This window comes from Panulirus ornatus, chromosome 6 (assembly GCF_036320965.1).
Source record: "Panulirus ornatus isolate Po-2019 chromosome 6, ASM3632096v1, whole genome shotgun sequence".
NCBI lineage: Eukaryota > Metazoa > Arthropoda > Malacostraca > Decapoda > Palinuridae > Panulirus > Panulirus ornatus.
Genome location: NC_092229.1, coordinates 19,156,502 through 19,177,891, shown reverse-complemented (window position 1 = coordinate 19,177,891; position 21,390 = coordinate 19,156,502). Strand labels below are relative to the sequence as shown.

The 21,390-nt window shown below is 36.2% G+C and overlaps 1 protein-coding gene across 2 annotated transcripts in view; it reads left to right on the top strand.

The window, feature by feature from the left end:
- Positions 1 to 19,835, top strand: part of LOC139749109 (sorting nexin-17-like) — a 186,109-nt gene extending 166,274 nt beyond the window's left edge. For both annotated transcript variants that reach the window (XM_071662692.1, XM_071662691.1), the window contains one exon: positions 12,228 to 19,835. In XM_071662692.1, coding sequence (XP_071518793.1) covers positions 12,228 to 12,404 — 177 coding nt within the window. In that variant the 3' untranslated portion in view covers positions 12,405 to 19,835. The remainder of the gene's footprint in view (positions 1 to 12,227) is intronic.
- Positions 19,836 to 21,390: the final 1,555 nt, after the last annotated feature.

Genomic DNA, 21,390 nt, shown 5'->3' with positions numbered 1-21,390 from the left:
CTGAATAACCAGGAACCTGGGTATTGTGGTGAAAGGTTCTGTGAAATTTATGACAAAGGTATAGGAACCTGGGTACCTTAAGCCTCAAAAATGAAAATAAAAAAGAGAGAGAGAGAGAGAGAGAGAGTTCATTAAAAGATGTCAAAAAGCAAATGAGCTTTGAGATGTGCAGTAATGAAGATACAGCTAACACATCAATCAGCTAGCATCAAAAAGGAGTGCAAAGGAATTCAGACAGTAACAGACCACTAGGTCCTTTCAAGGCTGTTTGTGATAGTGGAAGAGGTCAGAAACTCATATATTAGTGTGGTAAGAGTGAAAAGACATACAGATATTTCAAAGAGAAAAATTGCAAACTTTTCGTGTAACAAAGGAGGTGCAAATAATGTCAGTCAGGGATATAAAGAACACATACTTTGCTGGATTCAAAGTACAACTTTTACCCGATTTTGCATTCATTACTACAATTGAAATTAGATGAATCTATTCTAAAGTAGCTTGTTAGATCAAGATTATCAAGAAATTTGAAATTTTTGAATACATGAATTAAGCCTTCCCTTGTCTAAGCTAAATAGATTTAAATCATATAGTTGGCTCTCGTACTTTTTTTTTCAAACTTGTTTGTTGATCTCTGTACTTTCTCCAGTATATCTATTTGTTTTTATCAAGTAGGGTGACGAGAACTGCACACAGTATTCAAGATGGAGTTGCACCAATGTCATATAAAGAGTGAAGATAATTTCCCTGGACTTTGTTGTGATAGCCCTTCTTTTAAGTCAAGCAATTTTTTACCCTTTTTAAGTGCTTTTGTGTATTGTTTACTCGGTTATAGGTCTTAAGAGATGCTCTCACCCATGTCTTTTACCTCATTTACCATAGTTAGCTCTAGGTTGTCTTTTCATTTTTACCACCAATTTTTCCAGTTATTATCAAAATTCATTGACTACCTCTGAGCCCAATCCATCATTTTGTCTGCAGACATTCAGTTTCTGTTGTAGATTTGTTTTTCACAACAAAGTAACATCTTCAGATTTTGTTGTCTTTCAGTGTTGCTCATTATCATTAATATACATTTATATGAGAAAGAGACCTAGTCCTAAGACTGATCCAGGTAGCACACCACTTGTTACAGCTAACCATTCTGAGGCTTGACCATTAATTGCTACTCTGTTTTTGGCCAGTCAACTGATTTCTTTACCTCTGATGTACAACTTCAACTATACCATGCAGCTAACTTTTGTTATTAACCCATGATGTGGAACTTTACCAAATGCTCTTTGGAAATCTAGATTAGACATCAGTTGCTTTACTTTTATCATACATTTTGAATATATCATAAATGAAATCAGGCAGATTTATCAGACATGAACAGTTTCATTGAAAACCATTTTGTAAGGTATAAGAGAGCAAGAAGTGAGTATGGCAGGATTTCAAGAAGGAAGAAACAAGGAAACTTTGAAAAGAATAGTGTGAACAAGTCAGGAGAAGTCCAAAGCTTTTCCATGCATTCATCATGATTAAATTGTCAGTTAAAGAAGAGCAAATCAGGCTGGGAACTTCAAAAGGAAGAGTCATAGAGGATGATGTAAGAATATGTGAAGAACTAAATGTTCTAAAGTAATTTCACAATGGAAGACATTATAGCCCCAATGATAGTGGGATGGAATGAGGAGGTCTTAGAAAGCACTTATATATATCTAGGAAAGACATTGACAGAGTACTAAAGGATATTGACCCAGACTAGGATAAATATGTTTGCAGATGATGCAAACATCATGAAAGAAGTGAATAATGTGGATGGTTGTTTAACTTATAGGGGGACCTCAGTAGTTGGTCTTATACATGGTTGATGAGGTTAATCCTGATTAAATGTAAAGTAATGAGGATGGGTCACAATGAAAGAATGCTTTGATATGACTGTCATCTAGCAGGAAATAATTTGCAGGAATCAGTGTGTAAGAGAAACCTGGGAGTGGACATTATCCCTAACCTGTTGCCAAAGTTCCACCTTAGGAGAGGAGAATAGTAAGGAGACCAGTTGTTTGTTAACAAAAATTAGAATTACATTCAGGTTTATGGATATGGAATTACTTAGCAAACTGTTCACATCCTCCTGACTGAGGAGTGTTAAAGTGGTGCCTGGGACCATCTTACACTCTTCATGGTAGGATTGCTTGTCTTACACTCTTTCTGATCCAAATGGGACTACTGGGCTAGTCCTGCCATCTTACAAGCATCATACACCTACTCAAATCTTGCTTCTTCTTCTTCTTCTTTTTCTTTTTTTTTTTTCATAAGTACTCTTGCCATTTTCTGTCCACTCTAACATTTTTAAGTAGTATCATGAAAGAGTCCAACAAATCAGTGGCCCATAGTCTCTGGCATCATGGGGTGCTAGGGATCTGGGTTTCTTCCTGACTCTCCTACCAGTTAGAGGGAGGGTTCTGGCAGTAGTAGTACCATTCCCTCCCATAACTTTTCCCCTCACTATCAGATCTTTTTATATTCACTATACCAACATTTGTGGTGTCTCTAGTAACCTCTCTGCTGTTGAATACCATCTGTCTAGTAACTCTACTAACATCTTACTTCATATCCAACTGTAATTTCAATTCACGATTCCGCTTCAAAAGTGATGTTTGTGCTTATTCCAACGTCACACACTTGTGCATGCCTCAAGGACCTTGAGTCCACAAACTTTGATGTTAAGTGTCGCAAGGTGTGTCTCCCAACTACCACACTTGTCCCCTGTTTTGCCTGTTGTTCTCCTTATTGTACAAATTTTATATCTTTCTTCAACTATCTAAACTCCTGTTATGAGACTGACATTCTCTCACCTGCAAGCTGAGATCCTCTGCCTCAAGGATTTCAACATCACCATAAGTGATTCCTCCTATATGGATGGTGGAGATTCAGTCCCTTAAGTTCTCCATTCTCAATTATTTAGAGCAAATTATCTCCCACCCTACCCATATTCCTGACCACTGTGACCATTCTCCTAATATTCTGGATCTGTTTTTCACCTCCAGTCCATCCTTCTGTGAGAACACAATGTCACCTTCAGTTAGTTTATCTGATCACACTCTTGAATGTATCTATTCTAATGGCACCCCCCCCCTCTCCAGCAGCCCCTTCTAAGTGTAAATACTAGCACCTCAACAGAGCTGTCTGGAATTTCTTGCGTAACATCTTTTCTGACTTTCCTAGGGTAAGTTACTGTCTCTTATGTGGTGATGCTTCTTTCTCCACCAAATGTATAGCAGAGGTTATTCTTGTGGGAATGGAAGCATTTATCCCCTCTTCCTCCAAGACAACCTCTTCATCTAATCCATTGCTCAACTGTTCTTGTTCTGAGGCCATTTAAACAAGGGATCAGGCATTTTGGGCTTGGAAAAACTCTCATTCCTCAAGCTCCCATTAGTCTTTTATCACTGCAATTATGTTTTCCATGAGGCAAATCGTTCCTTTATTCAAAGGAAGTGTGATAATCTCTTGTTGTCATCCGCTGATAGATCTTTCTGGTCTTTAGCTAAGATCATCTCTAACAACTTCTGTCACTCCGTCTTTCCTTTCCTTTTCCATTCTGACAGTACTATAGCTGTCTCTGCTGTAGACAAAGCAACTCACTTTGGTTCCCATTTCTCCTCCAACTTCACCTTCGATGACTCTAACATTCCTTCACCCACTGTTGCTCCTCATACCAAAACTGTGCCCCCCATAATATCTTTTCGGACTGTCCGAAAAGCACTTCTTTCTCTGGACATAAGCAAGGCTTATGGTCCTTATTGCATCTATCCCCATGTACTGAGCACCTATGCTTGCTCGTCTGTTCTGTTTCTGTTTAAGAGCCAAAACTCTCCCCTCTTCTTGGAAGCATGCATTGATGCATCCCATCCCTAAGAAGGGTGATTGTTCTGACTCCTCTAATTATCATCCTATTGCTTGACATCTACCATTTCTAAAGTCTTTGAATCCCTCCTCAACTCCCCAAAACTTAAACACCTCAAATCTCGCAGTCCTGTCTCTGATCACCAGTATGGCTTCCATAAGGCGAGATCCACTGGTGATATTCTCTCCTATCTTACCAATGTGTGGTCATCATCCCTGTAAGACTTTGGGAAGTCGTATGTAATTACCCTTGACATATCTAAAGCTTTTGACAGGTGTGGCTATTGGGGTCTCCTCTTTAGCTAAGCTCTCTTCTTTTGGCTTCCCTCCCTCACTTTGCTCCTTCATGTCTAGCTTCCTTTCCAGCTACTTTATCTCTGTGGTTGTTGATGGATCAGTCTTCTCCTTTTTCTCCATCAGATGTGGTGTCCCTCAAGATTCTGTTGTGTTCCTTATACTTTTCCTTCATTTTTTCAACAATTTCCTGTCCTCAAATAAATTCACTCCTATACTGATGACTCAACACTGCATTCATCCATATCCTTTATTTATGTTCCTTCTCTCACTCAATCTGCAGCTCATCTTGATACAGTTTTCTCAGTAAACTCAGACTTGGATAGGATATCTCAATGGAGTAGATGAAATCTGGTTAAGTTTGATGCCTCCAAGACCCAGTTTCTACTCATCTCTTTATTGAAAACTCCTCACAACTCTCATTTCTCCATTGGTGGTTCTGTAATTCCATCTTTTGACTGAATGAACATATTTGGTATTAATTTAACATCCATTATTTTTGGAAACCTCACATTATGGGAATAGCTAAGCATGCCACCAAGAAACTGAGTGTCCTGTTTAGATGTCAAAACTTCTTTCCTCCCATGAATATTTGCTCCTTTTATACAAAGGATTGATTTGTCCTTATATGAAGTACTTCCTTCATGTCTGGGGTGTTTCTAGCTCTGCATCCTTACTTGACAAAGCTGAGTTGCAAGCAGTCCGACATAAACCTTTCCAGGCTTACTTACAAACTTGACCCTCTTGCCCTATGTGCTAATGATGGTTCACTTTCCCTCTTTTATAGGTATTACTTTGGTTTTGGTTTTTGCTCCAGAGAGCTGGCTGCTTGTGTACCTCCACCATTAGGTAGACCACGCAGTACTCAGCAAATTGCTTTGTCACATGATTACTGTGTGGCCATCGGCAACTCATTGGTGGGCCATTTTGATCACTGCTTTTTTCCCTACACACTGAGGCTTTGAAACTCTCTACCTTATCATGTCTGCCCTAATAACTATGACCTGGCACATTTTAAAAGAGGTTTTTCACTTCCAAAATTCATAGATACTGTCATTTGTCTATTCTTCTTCCCCATTCATAATCTATTCTTCTTCCCCATTCATAATTCTTTCTATATTTCAATGAAAGCATGTCCTTGATGTGGATCTTTTCCATGACTTGAGCCTTCAACATAAAAGAAAAAATCCAAGGCCAAAATTAGGTTATGCTTGTTGGGTTTGTTCACTGGACCTAAAGAAGTACACAGAGCAATAGAGAAGGTCTGCAGGAGAGTAACAAAGATGTAAGAGAGCTGATTTACAGGGAAAGGCTAAGGCCTTAGATTTGCCCACCTTGGAAGAGAGAAGTGTGAGGGGGTGACCTGATCAATACTTTTATATTTTTAACATAAATAGACAGTGAACAGTTCTTTGAGCAGTATAGGGATAGAACAACCACAGGACTTAACATGAAATTAAGCAAGAAATTTGTTTTAAAAAGAAGTGAAGAAGTACTTTTATAGTGTAAGAGTGATGGATAAATAGATTGAAATGAGTGAAGACATTGTAAATGCAGACGGCATGCAGAAATTCAAAAAATGAATGATAGAGAAAGTTCAAGAGATGGGACCCCATACGTGTAAAACTTCCCATTTACTGTAAATAGTCAGTTACTGAATACACATTCTGTAACTAAAGAAACTAAAGGCAAGTTGAGAGGGTCTAGTTACTGAATACACATTCTGCACCTAAAGAAACTCAAAGGCAAGGTTGAGAGGGTCTAGAGAAGAGTAACCTTGATTGTTCCTGAATTAAGAGAGCTAAGCTATAATGCAAAGTTTAGGTCTACTTATCTGTCTAGCATGGGGGAGAGAACAGCCTTTGAGTTTCTAAATCATCTGGGTAAACAGCTCTTCATGAGGTACAGTATTTGAGTTACTGGAGGCCACAAACAGCAGCTGAGCCAGAGGCTGGTCAAGAAGGATGTTAAGAAATTTTGGCTTAGTATATAGGTAGTGGATGGATAGGAGGGTAGTATAAGAGCAGACAAATATTTAAAAGTTTTCTTGATGTTTTGAAAATATACTAGAGGTGGGGCCTCATAAGTGGAGAGTTCTCTCCCTGCAATGTACAGATAGGTAATTACACAAATATCTGATTACAACCATTTAAGATTTTAAACTAGTTTTCTGATGCAAACAGTGAACAATTCCTTGAAAGATGCTAAGCTAGAACAACCAGAGATCTAAGCATGAAATTTAGAAACTCACTTGAAAAAGAGAAAAGAAGTACTTCTGTAGTATAAGAGTAGCAGATGATTGGAATAAAATGAATTGTGAAATTGGAATGTGAACAGCAGAGAACAATTTGAAAAGCTGTATGATTGCAGAGAAAGTTTATGAGATGAGGTCCTGGAGCAGTAAATCTCCCTGCACAGTACACATTAGTAATTACAGATATTGTATTGGAAACTTTTGATGGATACCTGATTCAGACCATAGGCTGTGCATATCAGAAAGAGTATGTGTGGGAAAAGCTGGCATTTTAGAATTGTATATGATACTCCAGAGAAATGCAGTGGACTAGAACAAGGAAAACAAATCAGAATGGTGCAGAAGGCAGAACATAAAGATGGTAAAGTTCTTATAATGGAAGATGATGATTATCTGAAGCAGCCATGAAAAACTGTGGAAAGCTTTGTGGAGCCAGGTTGTGTTTTTGTTATTTTACACATGACACATGAATGTAAGTGAATAATGTCTTTTCTTCACCTAGATATGATTGGTATAAGACATGGGCTCTTATAATTTATGTCGGAAATTTCCTGTTTCTGCTTATGCTTAAGCACACACCATTAAAAGGGGCTGATACCCTATTATTTTTTTTTCTTTGCACAGAGCAGCATGATACTTCAGGTGGTATTTGATAGTGATCATGTAGTGCCTCACTTTGACTGCTGGTACAAAGTTGATGAGGAAGAGATGAGGGTATGATAGTGGAAACTAGACTCAAAGAATATGAATTGTGACTTGGAGTTTCATGGCCACAATATAGAAGCAGCTATGGAATGTTCTTTGAAATTTAGAGTGAATGATCTAGAGCATGGGTTATTTTTGGTTTCAGATATTTTAGAAAGGTTAGAGATATGGTTCAGTGAAAAAATATTCAGGAAGCAAAAGAACATAAGGATGTACTGCTGTGGAGATTTAAGACATGTCAGCGAACCTGCCTACGAAAGGTATTAGAGAGCAAGGAATGAATATAGCAAAATATGCACAGGAGAGCAAGGAATGAAAATAGCAAGCTAATGAAGAAGGGATCCCAATACCAGTGAGATAGGATGGGGAAGAGGAATTGAAAAACATAAACAAGTTATATTTATATTTGCAATCTGGGATAAGGATTATGTTCACTGCCCTAGTCAAAATCTGAGAAATACAAGGGCAAGTCAAAAAGTATCTGCAGTTTGTCTGTTTTTGTTTCTGGAAGTGGCTACATTGCTGATGTTGGTGTTGCTCCAAACAATAGTAGTAATGGTTGCTTCTGCATAGGAATAAGACCTTTACACTCAGTTGCTCATTTGTAGTCATGATGTAAATATAACTGCAACCTTGTTAACATGCATCAAAGAAAAGCTGTACAGTCATTTCATTTTTTAATGCGTGGGGAAAAAAGGATGAATAATGAATATCATCTTCAAAGAAGTTCAGAATGCAACCACCGGTTGGCAAAGTTATGCTTATGGTGTTCTTAGATTCCCAGAGTCTGGTTTTTGAGCATTGTCAAGATGGGAGCCTTAGTAACCAGTGCAGTGTATATTGACATGCTGTGTAATCATCTGAAGCCAGCAGTTTGGGCAGAAGTAGAGGGGGAAGGCTGTTAGTAGTAATTCTTTTAATGCATGACAGTACCTACCCACACACTACTCATCATATTACTGAAACCCTCATTTACTTGAAATTTGAGGATCTCAGTCTCCCCCATATAACCCTAACCTTGTTCCATTGGATTGTCATCTGTTTAGACCTTTGAAAGAAGCTTTGAGAGAGTGTTGATTTACCACTGACAAGGACATAAAGTAGGTGGGGGATGCTAAAAACATTTTTTACTTATGGTATTCTAAAGTTTTTGGACTATTGTATTGAAAAGCAGGTTGATTTTGTGGAAAAATGAGGTCTGTTCCAAACCTGTGTAAGTGTGAAATTAAAGTAAACCGGTGTGGATACTATTTGACTTGCCCTCATATTTATATCGTAATTTCAAAGTCTGGTGGACAGGAACTTGGTGCTCGTTTATAGGCCTGTTGCAGTAAAAGGGTTAATATGCTGCATCACAATATCAAGAGCACAATACTCGGATCACAACATGATAAAAGTACAGGCAAGTATGAATATTAAACTACCACATTATGACTTTCTACCGTGCAAAGGAATTTCTCAAATTTATTTTTGATTGCAAGCATATCAAAAGAGAAATACACTGTGAGCTGTACTGAGTGCAGTAGGATTCACTTCTAAGGAATGTGTAAAATGTTTGATGGAAGAAGGAATTCAGACATACAAAAAACACATATGAGAAAAAAAAATGCAGGAGGATCAAACTAGAATGAGAAAGATTCTTCATATGTAGGAGACAGAAAGAAGTGGCATACCCTCTGAAAAAGCTAGAGCTGCTTCGACAAAGGAAGGCATTAGGTGCTTGAGACCATGAATTCAGAATATCATATGAGACTAAAGAAAAAGAAGAAAAATTTGCCGTCAGTGATACACAGAGAAATGAAAAATATTTCATGTGCATAATGGAACTTGAGGAACTCATGTACCATTGTAACACTAAAAACAGAAGAGGGTACATACATGGATGTAGCAAGAAGTGAAGTCAGATAGTGGAGAAGCATTAAGATGTAATGATTGATAATCCAATAATCACATTAAGAATAAATGACCCAAATGCCTCCTTCCTGAACAGCATTCTCACACACTACACTTGGCTGACTTCATCACAGTGATGCAGTACTTTGAAAGGGTTGTTGATGGTATGCCCCTGCATTCTGCTCCAGGACCAAACTCTTGAAACCCTGTCTTCAAAGAGATGCAGAGTTCCATTAATATGAGGACTACACGCTTTCAAGAGAGATCCTGGCTTCTGTCACAGACCCATAAAGTTTTTGAAACTGACTGCCAAACCCCACTCGATAAAGAAGGGAGCTGCACAGCTCCAACCAATACTCTTGACATCACTAATAAAAAAATTTGAAGACTTATGAAGTAAGTTGATTGATTTCATAGAATCAAACAATCTATCTTACTGAGAGCATCATGTTTTCTGTTGCTTAATCATTATGATAGAATTGTAGAGTTACTAGAGAAGAGACAGAGTGGTGATCTGATATATGCAGACTTTGCAAAAGCCTTTGACAGATGTGATCATGTGTCATAGCACGCAGACTACATAAGGTGGGAATAACTGAAAAAGTGACCAATGAACCACAACACTTGGTAAAGGAATATCCAGTGCCTCCAAGGAAAAAAGCTTTTTCTCAAGAGGTTTTCTTTTTAATGTTGAAGGCTCCAGTCATGGACAAAAGTCCACATCAAGGCTGGGCCTTGAATGAAATGGGAAGAGGATGAAGTGGAAAAAGAAAAGACAAGGGAAAGTTTTACGGATTTTTGAGGACATGAAAGACCTATCTTTTGAAATGTGCTAGGTCATAGGTATTAGGAAAGACATGAGAAGATAGGGAGTTCCAAAGCTTTAATGTGTAGGGAAAGAAGCAGTTGTCAAAACAATCCAACTTTGAGTTGGTGATGGCCACACAATAATCATGTGGTGCAGCAGCTTGCTGAGTATTGTGTACTCTAGCTAGTGGTGGGGGCACACAAGCAGCCAGCTCTCATGAGCAAAAACCAAAATAATACCTATAGAAAAGGGAAAGTGAACCAACAATGCTGCGTAGGGCAGGGAGGTCAAGTTTGGAAGTTAGCCTGGAACAGTTTATCAGTCGGACCGCTTTCAACTTGACTCTGTCAAGTAAGAATACAGAGCTAGAACCACCCCAAATGTGAGAGCAGTACTCCATACAAGGATGAATCAGTCCATTGTATAAACAGAGCAACTGTTCAGAAGAGAAGTTTTGACATCGAAACAGGACACCCAATCTCTTAGAGGCAGAGTTAGCTGTTCCTGTAATGTGGGGTTTCCAAGAACGCCTGGATTTTACAGTAATACCCAATATGTTCATAGAGTCAAGAGGTGGAATCACAGAACCATCATAGGAGAGGCAAAAGTTGTGAGGAGTTTTCAATAAAGAGATAGGTAGAAATTGGATCATGGAGGCATTGAACTTAACAAGACTGTCTACCCCACTGGGATATCCTGTCCAAGTCTGAGTTTATTGAGGAAGCTGTGTCAAGACGAGATGCAGATCAAGTGAGAAAAGAGGGAGCGGAATTGAAGGATGTGGATAAGTGCAGTGTTGACTTGTCAGTATATGAGTGCTTTGGATTATTCGTGGAGGAGAGGAAGTCATTAAAAATGGAGAAAAAGTGTAGAGGACAGGACCTTTGTATTTTCTTACCCTGATATTTGATATAGACTCCAACGCAAAGCATAGCTTCGTATCATCATTTGCTGATGATCTCACAATAAATATGGAAGACTCATGAGTATAAGTTGTTGAAAAAGGACAAACATAGATTAGATCTTCTAATGAACCATTGATATTAATATGTTTATTGATGGTGAAAGGTTTTAACTTTTCCAATAAGGGAAAAGTTTAGAAATCATAAATAGTACAAAATAATGGACAGAAGTAGATTAACCTATTTTAGATGAGGGAAGGGGATGGTAGAGTGTATGGACCTTCAATCAGAGAAGTAAAACCAGTTTTGACATTTTTCAAGGCAGTAATACTCTCTGATAAGAATACTTTTGTGTGCTAACATCATGGTTGAATATGGGCAAAACTGTAATATTACAAAGTGTGCTGAGATCTTTCATAGTGTTCATTGACTGAAAAGCCTGATTTACTAGGGGTATCTGAAAATGGTTAGTCCTGACTTTCTCGCGTGCAGGTGTTAGAGATATCTCACAAGTTACCTTTGGAAAATCCTGGAAGGCATGTTTCTAAATTTGCACACAGAAATGGTCCTCTGTTGGCATTACATGTATAGAAGATTCTGTAAATATAAGCATCCTGAGCCAAAAATATTTTGATACATTACATGCAACCGTGAAAGAAGGTCTACAGAAATTTAAAAGGGATCCGACAGATATTTACAAAATTTACTACACCAGCCAAGTTGTGGTGTTTATGTGTCCTTCAGCATTCATAATGAGCAGAGGGGCAGTATTACAACTTCAGGTTTTAGGAGTATAAGACCTCTGAAACCTTTGTAAAGAATGTGTAAGATAAGATATTGTTGTCTTTGAAATCAAAGAATAATTATTCAAGACTCATAAAAAGTTTATTAAATGACAGGTGTAAGTTCTTAAGCATTAACTTTGGACTATGAATATTGTACTTTGCCTTGGTAAAATGCTGATGTATCCTTAGGTTGCTTTAATTTGAGAATGAACCAGAATAACTGTTCATCTTATGTATCTTTTAAGGACATCATGGTTAGTTCACATAACCTCATAACCATGATTAAGTAAGGTCTCTCCATCAGTCTTTGCATTTGCTAAGGATTCTCCTTTCTAGTTATTAATCTTGACTGACCATTGCAAACTTTTATTAGTCACTTGTCATTGAACATGGTATTTGAGATTGAAATATAATAACTTTAAGCCTCTGCCATAAAGAATATACTGGATATAGATAAAAAGCTCTAGGCTGGTTGTTGAGCTAGTGGTTATTCATATAGATAAACAGTAGATAACTAAAAATGTGCAGTTTTGTTTAGACAAGTTTTTTCTTTGGCTGTATTAAGTACTGAATTTTGAAAATGATCCTGTGGGTTAGGTACTTGAATTTTTTTACATTTCCAGTATGATGTTTTTGTCAAAAAATTTTGATGTCAGTTTTGTTCATTTGAAATACTCAACATATTTTCTCTGTTTTAGGATGGAGCTACCCAGTCCCCAATAGGTGAGTTGTCTCTCAGACGCTTGAGTGAACGTCTTAGTGACCTCAACATCCTTGACAACCGTCCGTCCACAGCAGCAAAAACCAATGGAAAAGCCGAGCCAAGCACAGTGGAAAATGATGCGTTCGATTTCATGGGTGATGATAATTTGTAATAAGAGATTTATATTAAAAATGTAAACATTGGTGATATAAGAAAGAATGAGCATTATTGTTTGATATTTTGGCATTAGCAATAGTTCTTGATATGAAAACAGTTTAGCAACAGAGAAAAGAGATGGCCAATCCAATATTAAGACTGGTTTGATTTGAAGTATTTTCTTTGAATCTTAAAGGATAAAACACTAATGCACCTTTGTCATATAGATAATTGTGTTTTTCTTTAGCTGTACCGTTGAAACTGGAGAATTTTTATCCAGCCTTACATTCATAGTGATAAAAATATTTCTCCAAAAACCTAATACTCTGTATTCCATCCCTCTCAGAAATATTGCTATACAGATTGGGTACACCTGTATGGAATGAAAAGAAAGACGAACACATTTATGATCAAAAACTTGTGTATAGTACTGAAAAGAAGGTCTGTGTCTTTCTTATCAGATATTAACTCATGTTCCAGTTTAGCCTTTATATCATTAAGTACTTGCAGTCTTATCATCTGGGAGGGGGGGCGTTGGTTCTAGAATGCCATGTGCTTCACATTTATTTGTTCATAATACCGTAAAAGTTTAGATTTTAACAAATCTGTCATAAATCATACAAAGCACTTTCAAGTCTTGTATGTATCACTCATTTTTATTAAAGCAAGACTAGTATGTCATGTTTTAAGAGTTTTGACAGAATTAAGTTTTTATGACATTTTATTTCAGATTAGTTATATGACAAGCTCATTTTCAAATTGATTTATTTTGATCTGCTTTAGAAGTGAGGTAATGTTTTTATCTCAGTATAGTAACTTTTTTTCCTTCTCTCTTTTTTCCTGCAGTGTTGCATATGGTAAATGATTGTTAGAAGTTCATGGGGAGAGCTTTTTTTCAATTTGAGCACAAAGCAGGTTGAACCAGATACATTTACGTGTGCACTATTAAAAAAGGGTAATATTTCATGAGGCATAATTGCACTTTCTAATAGGCAGGATGTAGAGATACCAGAACCACAAGTTGCCCATATTGTCCTACATACTGGTCTTTGACTAAGTACAAAGTATACAGCCAGTAAAGGATATTGGATTGGAATGATTTTATATCAAGAGGTTTCAGAAATTAATTGTTATATGTATCATTTTTAAAACTGGATGGATGAGAGCTTGATTGAAGTATGACTGCTTTCTTCATTGTTGCACTTGCACTTTCCCCTTAATTACACAGCACTGCCATTGCACTCCAAAAAAGATTTAGGGACCAGAATGTATGGTTTTGCTGAATGACGGGTAGCATTTAGCCCTCCATGAAAAATTTATTCTTACATTACATTCATGAAATCAGATTAAATTTTGTGTGACTTAAGTTCACCTTTATTCCTGTGGTACCATTTATTTTGATTTGATAATACTGTTGTTTTCTTGTCAATATCTACAGCTGAAGCTAGAATACATTATAGTAGAAAGGGGAAAGTTGTGCTTGTCCATTTCCCAGGATGGTAGATTGATCTGCCTGCAGTTATGCAAAATGACTTGCACATCTTTGCAGCACCTGCACTCACCTTAATTATTTGGAAATGGAGATACTGCATGCTTCCTCCCGCATTTTTACAATATCCACATTCCAATGCCAAATAGTATTTATTAATTTATAGGAATTCTTGATGACATGATCATATAACTGTAGACCTCCTGATTGTTACATAAGGTAGCAGAGTTTTGTGAGTTAATGTATCACAGTGCAGAGGGATTTTTTTTCTTTCTGCAGCAGTAACATTTCAGATGATTTATTGAATTTTTTCTTGATTATCCACATTCAGTAAGCCATTTCTCATGTTAAGGTAGGTTGCAAAATCTTCCCTAGATGCTATCTTTACTGCACATACTACTCCTGCACTTTAACTGTTCAGATCTTTCCAACTTGCAAATTTTTTTCCTGTTGTGATTAAGTGTTCTGTAAGTGAGGTAAAAAAAAATTTCCATTGTGATTTGCTTTATACAATCTCTAACTTTTGATATTTTAAGTGTTATATACTAGTATCATGGCTTTGTTATTGGTTAATATTTTAGCTCTTTAAGCAATTTATGATAATGCTATTGACAGCATTACTATTATCAACTCACAAATGCAATACTTAGTAAATTTTCTTGCAAATTTTGGTCTTGGTACTACATACAGTGTGTAGCTTTATACAACGTTGTACCCTAATGAGCATACCCAACTGTTGGATTGAATCCAGTATTAAAGATGCGATATCTCTTTTGTATTTGTGTTAGGTACTGAATAAGATTGAGTGATAAAGTTTTCATCAAGCTAAGCTCATACTACTTTTTTTCCCAAATTAAAGGTGGAATCAGGCATTGATAATGAAAGAGAGGGTGTTAATCACTTTTGCCAGTTTGCCATTTGCATTTCATTTAGGATTTCAAGATATGTTATTAGTTTTTATGATCTTGGCATATTTTAATTCTGCAGAAGGAAAGCTCAACATTTCTAATTACTTTTATGTCAGTGTGTCTTATGTCTGTCTGTAATGTCCACATTAAATATTTTAGCCTCAATCTCTCTCACTCAATACAGGGGTATATGAGGAAATGATTTTTTTATGTGCCATATTGAACTACTAAGTAACATTGTTTTAAGCAAGTAGCAACTCCTTCACATTTGTATTCACCAAACCAAGTTGCAGAAACCTTTGCTAAAGGTTTTAAGTGCTGCTTTTTTATTTGCAGTTAGCCTCAGCAAAGTACAAATACAAAGCAAGGAAATAAAAGTTTATGTGTGCCATGTCAGATCAGTGAAAGATTTAAAACTGAATCCAGGAGTTAAGAAATGCCTTCACGTATTTATTGGCTAATTTCCATTAATATCTGAAAAAAATACATATTTTATTCTGGATATTCATTAAGCCTATCACAAATTGAAGTGCATAGGAAAGAAATTATGATTTATCTCAAGTGCCATGTCAGACTTCTGAGAAAAAACAATGACTTATGTTTCATGCAAGCTTGTAGCACCACCTTCATTTGTTTTCATTGAACCAACTTGTAGACATCTTTGTAGAAGGTTTCAGATGTTCCTGTTGGTTTTTCAGTCAACCCATACAAATGTAAAGAACTTGAGAAGATATTCAGATTTTATATGTGCCACATCAATGCACCAGTAGGGGCAACACTGTTTAAAGCAAGCATGTAGAAAGTCTTTCACTTGTGTTTTAACCAAACTATGTAGCAGAAATGTTTGATAGAGGTTTCAGGTATTGCTTTTTCTTATGTGCAAAGATGCACATTGCATAAAGTGTTTAGGAAAGATTCTGAATGCACTACCATATTCTCATTGTGAAATGGCATACTAGATAAAAGAAAAGAAAACATGTTTTTACCTAATTTTTCTTTTACTAAAAAAGTTTTTCAGACTAAAGTTTGAAGTAACTGTCTAAATGTGCTACCACATTCTAGCAAATGCAATTGTTGTAACCATTGTTGAACTCGTTATGTGTCATTGTTAAAGTCCAGCGTACTCCATTTTCTTTTATTGTTGATACAACCAAAGTTGGTGGATTTATTCATTAGAAGTTTAAAATTTATGCAGAATTAATGAAATATCCATTTTGGTGATGTCCGGTGATAGCACGTTCGTGCAACCAAAATATAACAGCTAAAGCTTAGAGTTATTTTATTATATAGCTGTATGTAGTGTGAACAGGCATTCAATGAGAACCTGGAAAATCAGGTTAGATATTCAGATGATGTTAAATTGTTATTTCTAAATTAGACCCAGTTGAGGACATACATACAAACTTTGGTTGTTATGAAATGTATTAACTACAATGTTACTATAACAGCCTCTTTCCCAAGGAAGTAGTTTATATATTTTTTAGCCATGAGAAGACTCCTATACACTGTTTAACTTGTGGAGTGTATTCTGAATACTCGTGCTGATCCCAGCCAGTATAGCAATGAGGGGCAGATGACACATATGGGGAGAGGTTATAGACAAGATCAAAGGGATAGAGATAGATTTCAAAGAGAAATAGGAAAATGTGATAGCGTACATTTGTATATAAGGTAACTACAGTACTGAAAATAAGAAGTTGGTTGTATTATATAGATGATTAGAACACAACACAATTGATAATTAAACATAGGATACAGAATTAACTGTTGTCCTCACAGTGAAGGTATTTGTAGTTGATTAGTGTTTAATACCAAATATTTACTTCATAAGAAATTTTGAAGGAAGCTTTTACTCAGAAGTTCCCTGCTGACCCATCTCTAATAGTTGTACATAGCATCAGACTGGATAGAGGTGTATCATTAAATGGGAAATTTTCAAGAAGCTTAGACTTCATAATTCTTAGCTCAAAGTTGTTTTATTACTGTATCATTTGTACTTTTTTTGAATTTGCCAAATTTAATGTTGTTAATGTCTGTAAGTGTATTTATCCTTTAAAAGATAGTTTGTACAGGTAACTAGATGATATATATATATATATATATATATATATATATATATATATATATATATATATATATATATATATATATATATATATATATATATTTTAGTGATTATTCCAAAGTTCATATGACAATAACCAAAGATGTGAATGTTATTATTATGAATGATAATAATGATGGAAACAAGTAATAATGATTAATTAGGGGTATATTCAGTACTGTTTTGAGGAAATATGTGATTTAGAGGGTTGAAACTTTCTTCAGTAGTGTATGTGATGTATCTTTCAAATTGGAAGACAGAATTACTAAGTAGATACATTTTATTGTTTTGGTTCTGATATCTCTATTTTTATTATCTACATGATACAGTGTAGTTTTTAGTTAATCACCAGTCACATCAGTATATAATTATGGTCATTAACATTCAACAGCAGTTGTGCTCAGATTTTCAGGTTGGATTTTGAGAACTGACCTGAAACATTCTGCATAATTTTCTAATATGTAGATCAATATTTAGAGACCTTTATCTTGCAACTGTTTCATTTGGGGTGCATAACTTTAATTAATAATCTCATCATAGTCTGAGTGTTATGCAGAACATTACACTCCACATCATAGATTGTTTTTGCATTCTAAATATCATGTGGTAATCATAATTTGTTTTCTCATCTTTCAAAAACATTAATTATTTTTTATTACATGAATAATTATTGCAATCGATGCAATATTCTCCACTTGCTTACCTTTCATGCTCTTTGAATAAGGTGCCATCATAGTCTTGTATTCTTCCAATTTATGTTACTTGACTTTTTTCCTAAGTAATGTTTATTCTAAAGTATCAGACTGATTGTTTGACTGGTATATATCTTTTTTGTACACTCTTTCAATTTGTCATATTTTCTAAACTTAATTGAATGTTTTAGTTAATAATCAGTTTCCCTGGTTTTACTTTTAGAATACAGCATGTGTTAAGCATGCCCATATTACTGCATTTATTAGCTTCCAGAATTCCCCCATACTTGTTCAATACATGCTTATCCTATCATTTTTCAAGACTGATAAATGACAAAAGCTTTGGTAAAAATCATGTTAGTGATAAACATGAATATAGATAACTTGCTTAAAACAGCCTGTCATTGAAGGGGACAGTTGACTTTTTAATCATAAAGTATCGGTTATGACTTTAAAGACACTTGAAATGAGATTTTCCAGTGTATAGACAGTAATTCATGAGTTTTAACTCTTAGATGGTGAGAATTGTCAAGAAAGTCTAGCATGATACAAGAAAATAAAAAATTTCTGTAATGCAATGATAGATTAGCATTTAAAAGTTGGAGGAAATACTCAGCAGTTATATAATGCCTTTTAGTTGACTTAGTCCACAGCTGATTGAGGGTGAAAGGGTTGATGAGTGACAGTTCTTAATAAAAGAAAAGTGCATGAAAATGCTTTTTTCTTTCTTTTGAACATCTTTTCACACTGTACTCCTATTTATACACAGCACTTACGGGTGAATATCAGTGATATATAAAGAGTACATTTCTTGCCCTAAAAATGAGAGAAGAGGATATGAGGTTGACATGTTTTTGGGGGGATATTGGTTTTGTTTTGTTTCATTGATTTTAATTTAGTTTCAAACTCAACTCTATTTTATACTTAGGTACAGCATTGGTAGGGAATGACATGAATGTATGTAGAAATATTACAGTACTCACTAACAATAGGTGAGAGCAGTGAACGGCTGATATGTGAGAGGAGGATATTAGAAGTGTACTTTTTACCTCTCATCTGTTCACAAAGTCCTTTATCACCCAAGAATTATGAAGAGAAATTTAGGTGTAATTGTTGAATAATTTCTTCCACAAGTGTGAGGGTGGTGGGAATGCCTCCCATGTTTGTCTCTTACCTCATTATGTAATCATGCTAAATTTACTTGTTACATATTTCTTTACATTTTTCATCTTGATATTCCTGACCAGCTGATGCATATGATAATTGTTCCCCCTTTTTTCTTAGGTCATCCTGCAGTCTACTTATTTTCCTTTGAGTCACAGAGTATGCGTTAACTGCAGGTCAATGGCCATGGACCATAAAGGCAGTTGGAGGCGTATTAAGAAAATAATTTTTTCCTGCTCCTTCCTGGTGAAGTAAGATGGTATAACGAGTCAGCTGGATGTTTAAACTGAGGTGGAAAAAGTAAACACACCAATTGGTGTTGCTGTGACATGCCATTCCCATAGAAAGCTTCAGTTAATATGGGCTGCTATATTCTTAGAGTGCATCAATTGATTTGGGCTGCTGTGTAAGGGTTAACACTTTTTGGAAAGTATATGATTCAGAAAGATTTTTTTGATATATCTAAGGATGGCTATAATGTTTACTGGAATATTGTACAGCAGTGCAAGTAATCAACTGAAATATAATATGTGATACAAGTTAATACATATATTTCTTTAAGTTTTTGCTAATATAGAAATGTTTTTATAATTATGAGTCGCCTGGGTATGCTCTGAAGTGATGATTAGAATTTTGTTTAAGGTAAATCTGTCAGTGTAATCTAGTTGGGTGGTGCAATGATTTTTCCTTTCACATAACCCCCAAACATTCGTTTCTTTTTCGTAGTTTATTGTGTCTGTGTGTGTAGATGATTGAGCACGTGCATGTGTGTGTGTGTGTGTGTGTGTGTGTGTGTGTGTGTTTGATTACCTGTTTGTGCAGTACAGGGGAGAGAGATCTACACACAGGGCATCAGCTCACAAACTTTCTTTACAAGCAGAAGATCTCCTGTCTAAATTCTTTGGGACTGAGAAATGTTCATTTTATGGATTTTTTGAATTTTGGATACAAATCTCTCCACAGGGCCTAGATTGAGGTCCAAAAGTTTTGTAACTTTTAACTATGGTGGTTTTGTATACTATACTTAGTTTTTAGATGTTATTTGTATGTAATACATGTAAATATAAACATATAAAACATTTTGAAGACATTTATTTATTGTACTTACCCAAAATTCTTCATAGTCCCCTTTTTCACACAAAAGTGGGCAGAAATAGATCCACCTTCAGTGCAACATTTTGTATACACAAACTTATCAAGATCAGCTAATCTACTTTTATGTATATTGGCCTGCTGCCTTCAGTAATTCTCTCTCTCTCTCTCTCTCTCTCTCTCTCTCTCTCTCTCTCTCTCTCTCTCTCTCTCTCTCTCTCTCTCTCTCTCTCTCTCTCTCTCTCTCTCTCTCTCTCTCTCTCTCTCTCTCTCTCTCTCTCTCTCTCTCTCTCTCTCTCTCTCTCTCTCTCTCTCTCTCTCTCTCTCTCTCTCTCTCTCTCTCTCTCTCTCTCTCTCTCTCTCTCTCTCTCTCTCTCTCTCTCTCTCTCTCTCTCTCTCTCTCTCTCTCTCTCTCTCTCTCTCTCTCTCTCTCTCTCTCTCTCTCTCTCTCTCTCTCTCTCTCTCTCTCTCTCTCTCTCTCTCTCTCTCTCTCTCTCTCTCTCTCTCTCTCTCTCTCTCTCTCTCTCTCTCTCTCTCTCTCTCTCTCTCTCTCTCTCTCTCTCTCTCTCTCTCTCTCTCTCTCTCTCTCTCTCTCTCTCTCTCTCTCTCTCTCTCTCTCTCTCTCTCTCTCTCTCTCTCTCTCTCTCTCTCTCTCTCTCTCTCTCTCTCTCTCTCTCTCTCTCTCTCTCTCTCTCTCTCTCTCTCTCTCTCTCTCTCTCTCTCTCTCTCTCTCTCTCTCTCTCTCTCTCTCTCTCTCTCTCTCTCTCTCTCTCTCTCTCTCTCTCTCTCTCTCTCTCTCTCTCTCTCTCTCTCTCTCTCTCTCTCTCTCTCTCTCTCTCTCTCTCTCTCTCTCTCTCTCTCTCTCTCTCTCCCCAAAAGTCTTCATCAAGGCTGGACTTTAATTGAAATGCTGAGAGGTTAAAAAGAGACAAGCAAATGTAATAAAAGAAATTTGGAGTGAAAAACCTCTCTTTTAAAATGTCCTAGGTAACACTTATTAGGAAAGATATGAGAGGTTAGCATCCCAAAGCTTGAATGTATAGGAAAATAAACATATCAAAACAACAATAGTATGTTAAACATGCTTGCTTTTTGCATCAATACATTAAGCACTCTTACTTGGAATGAGGAAAGCACAGAGGACTGTCACTTCAAATTCAGAATAGGAGAACAATGATAAGGCAGTAGCATTGGCTTCAGTAGGGCATGGAAAATGGAGTAATAACCCAGTGAAATTCATGCACCATTACAGCAAGAATTTTAAATGTAAGAACATTTGAATTCTGTAGGTTTTGGACTATGGATATTTGGACTGGAGATCTTCTAACTGTATCATAGTATTCTAGATTTCTGTATGCTGTCTGCTTTGCCTCTTGGCATATCTCATTCATTCACAATTCTTTTTCTTCCAGTGTACATCTTAATGTGTTTCATGCTATTATCCCATATTGATACTTCTGTGGTGATTTCACTTTAACTCTAGACCTTATCAGTTTCATTCAGAAACATGAAATTTGTAATCATGTCACCTCTCTATATTACTGCCTTCCAAT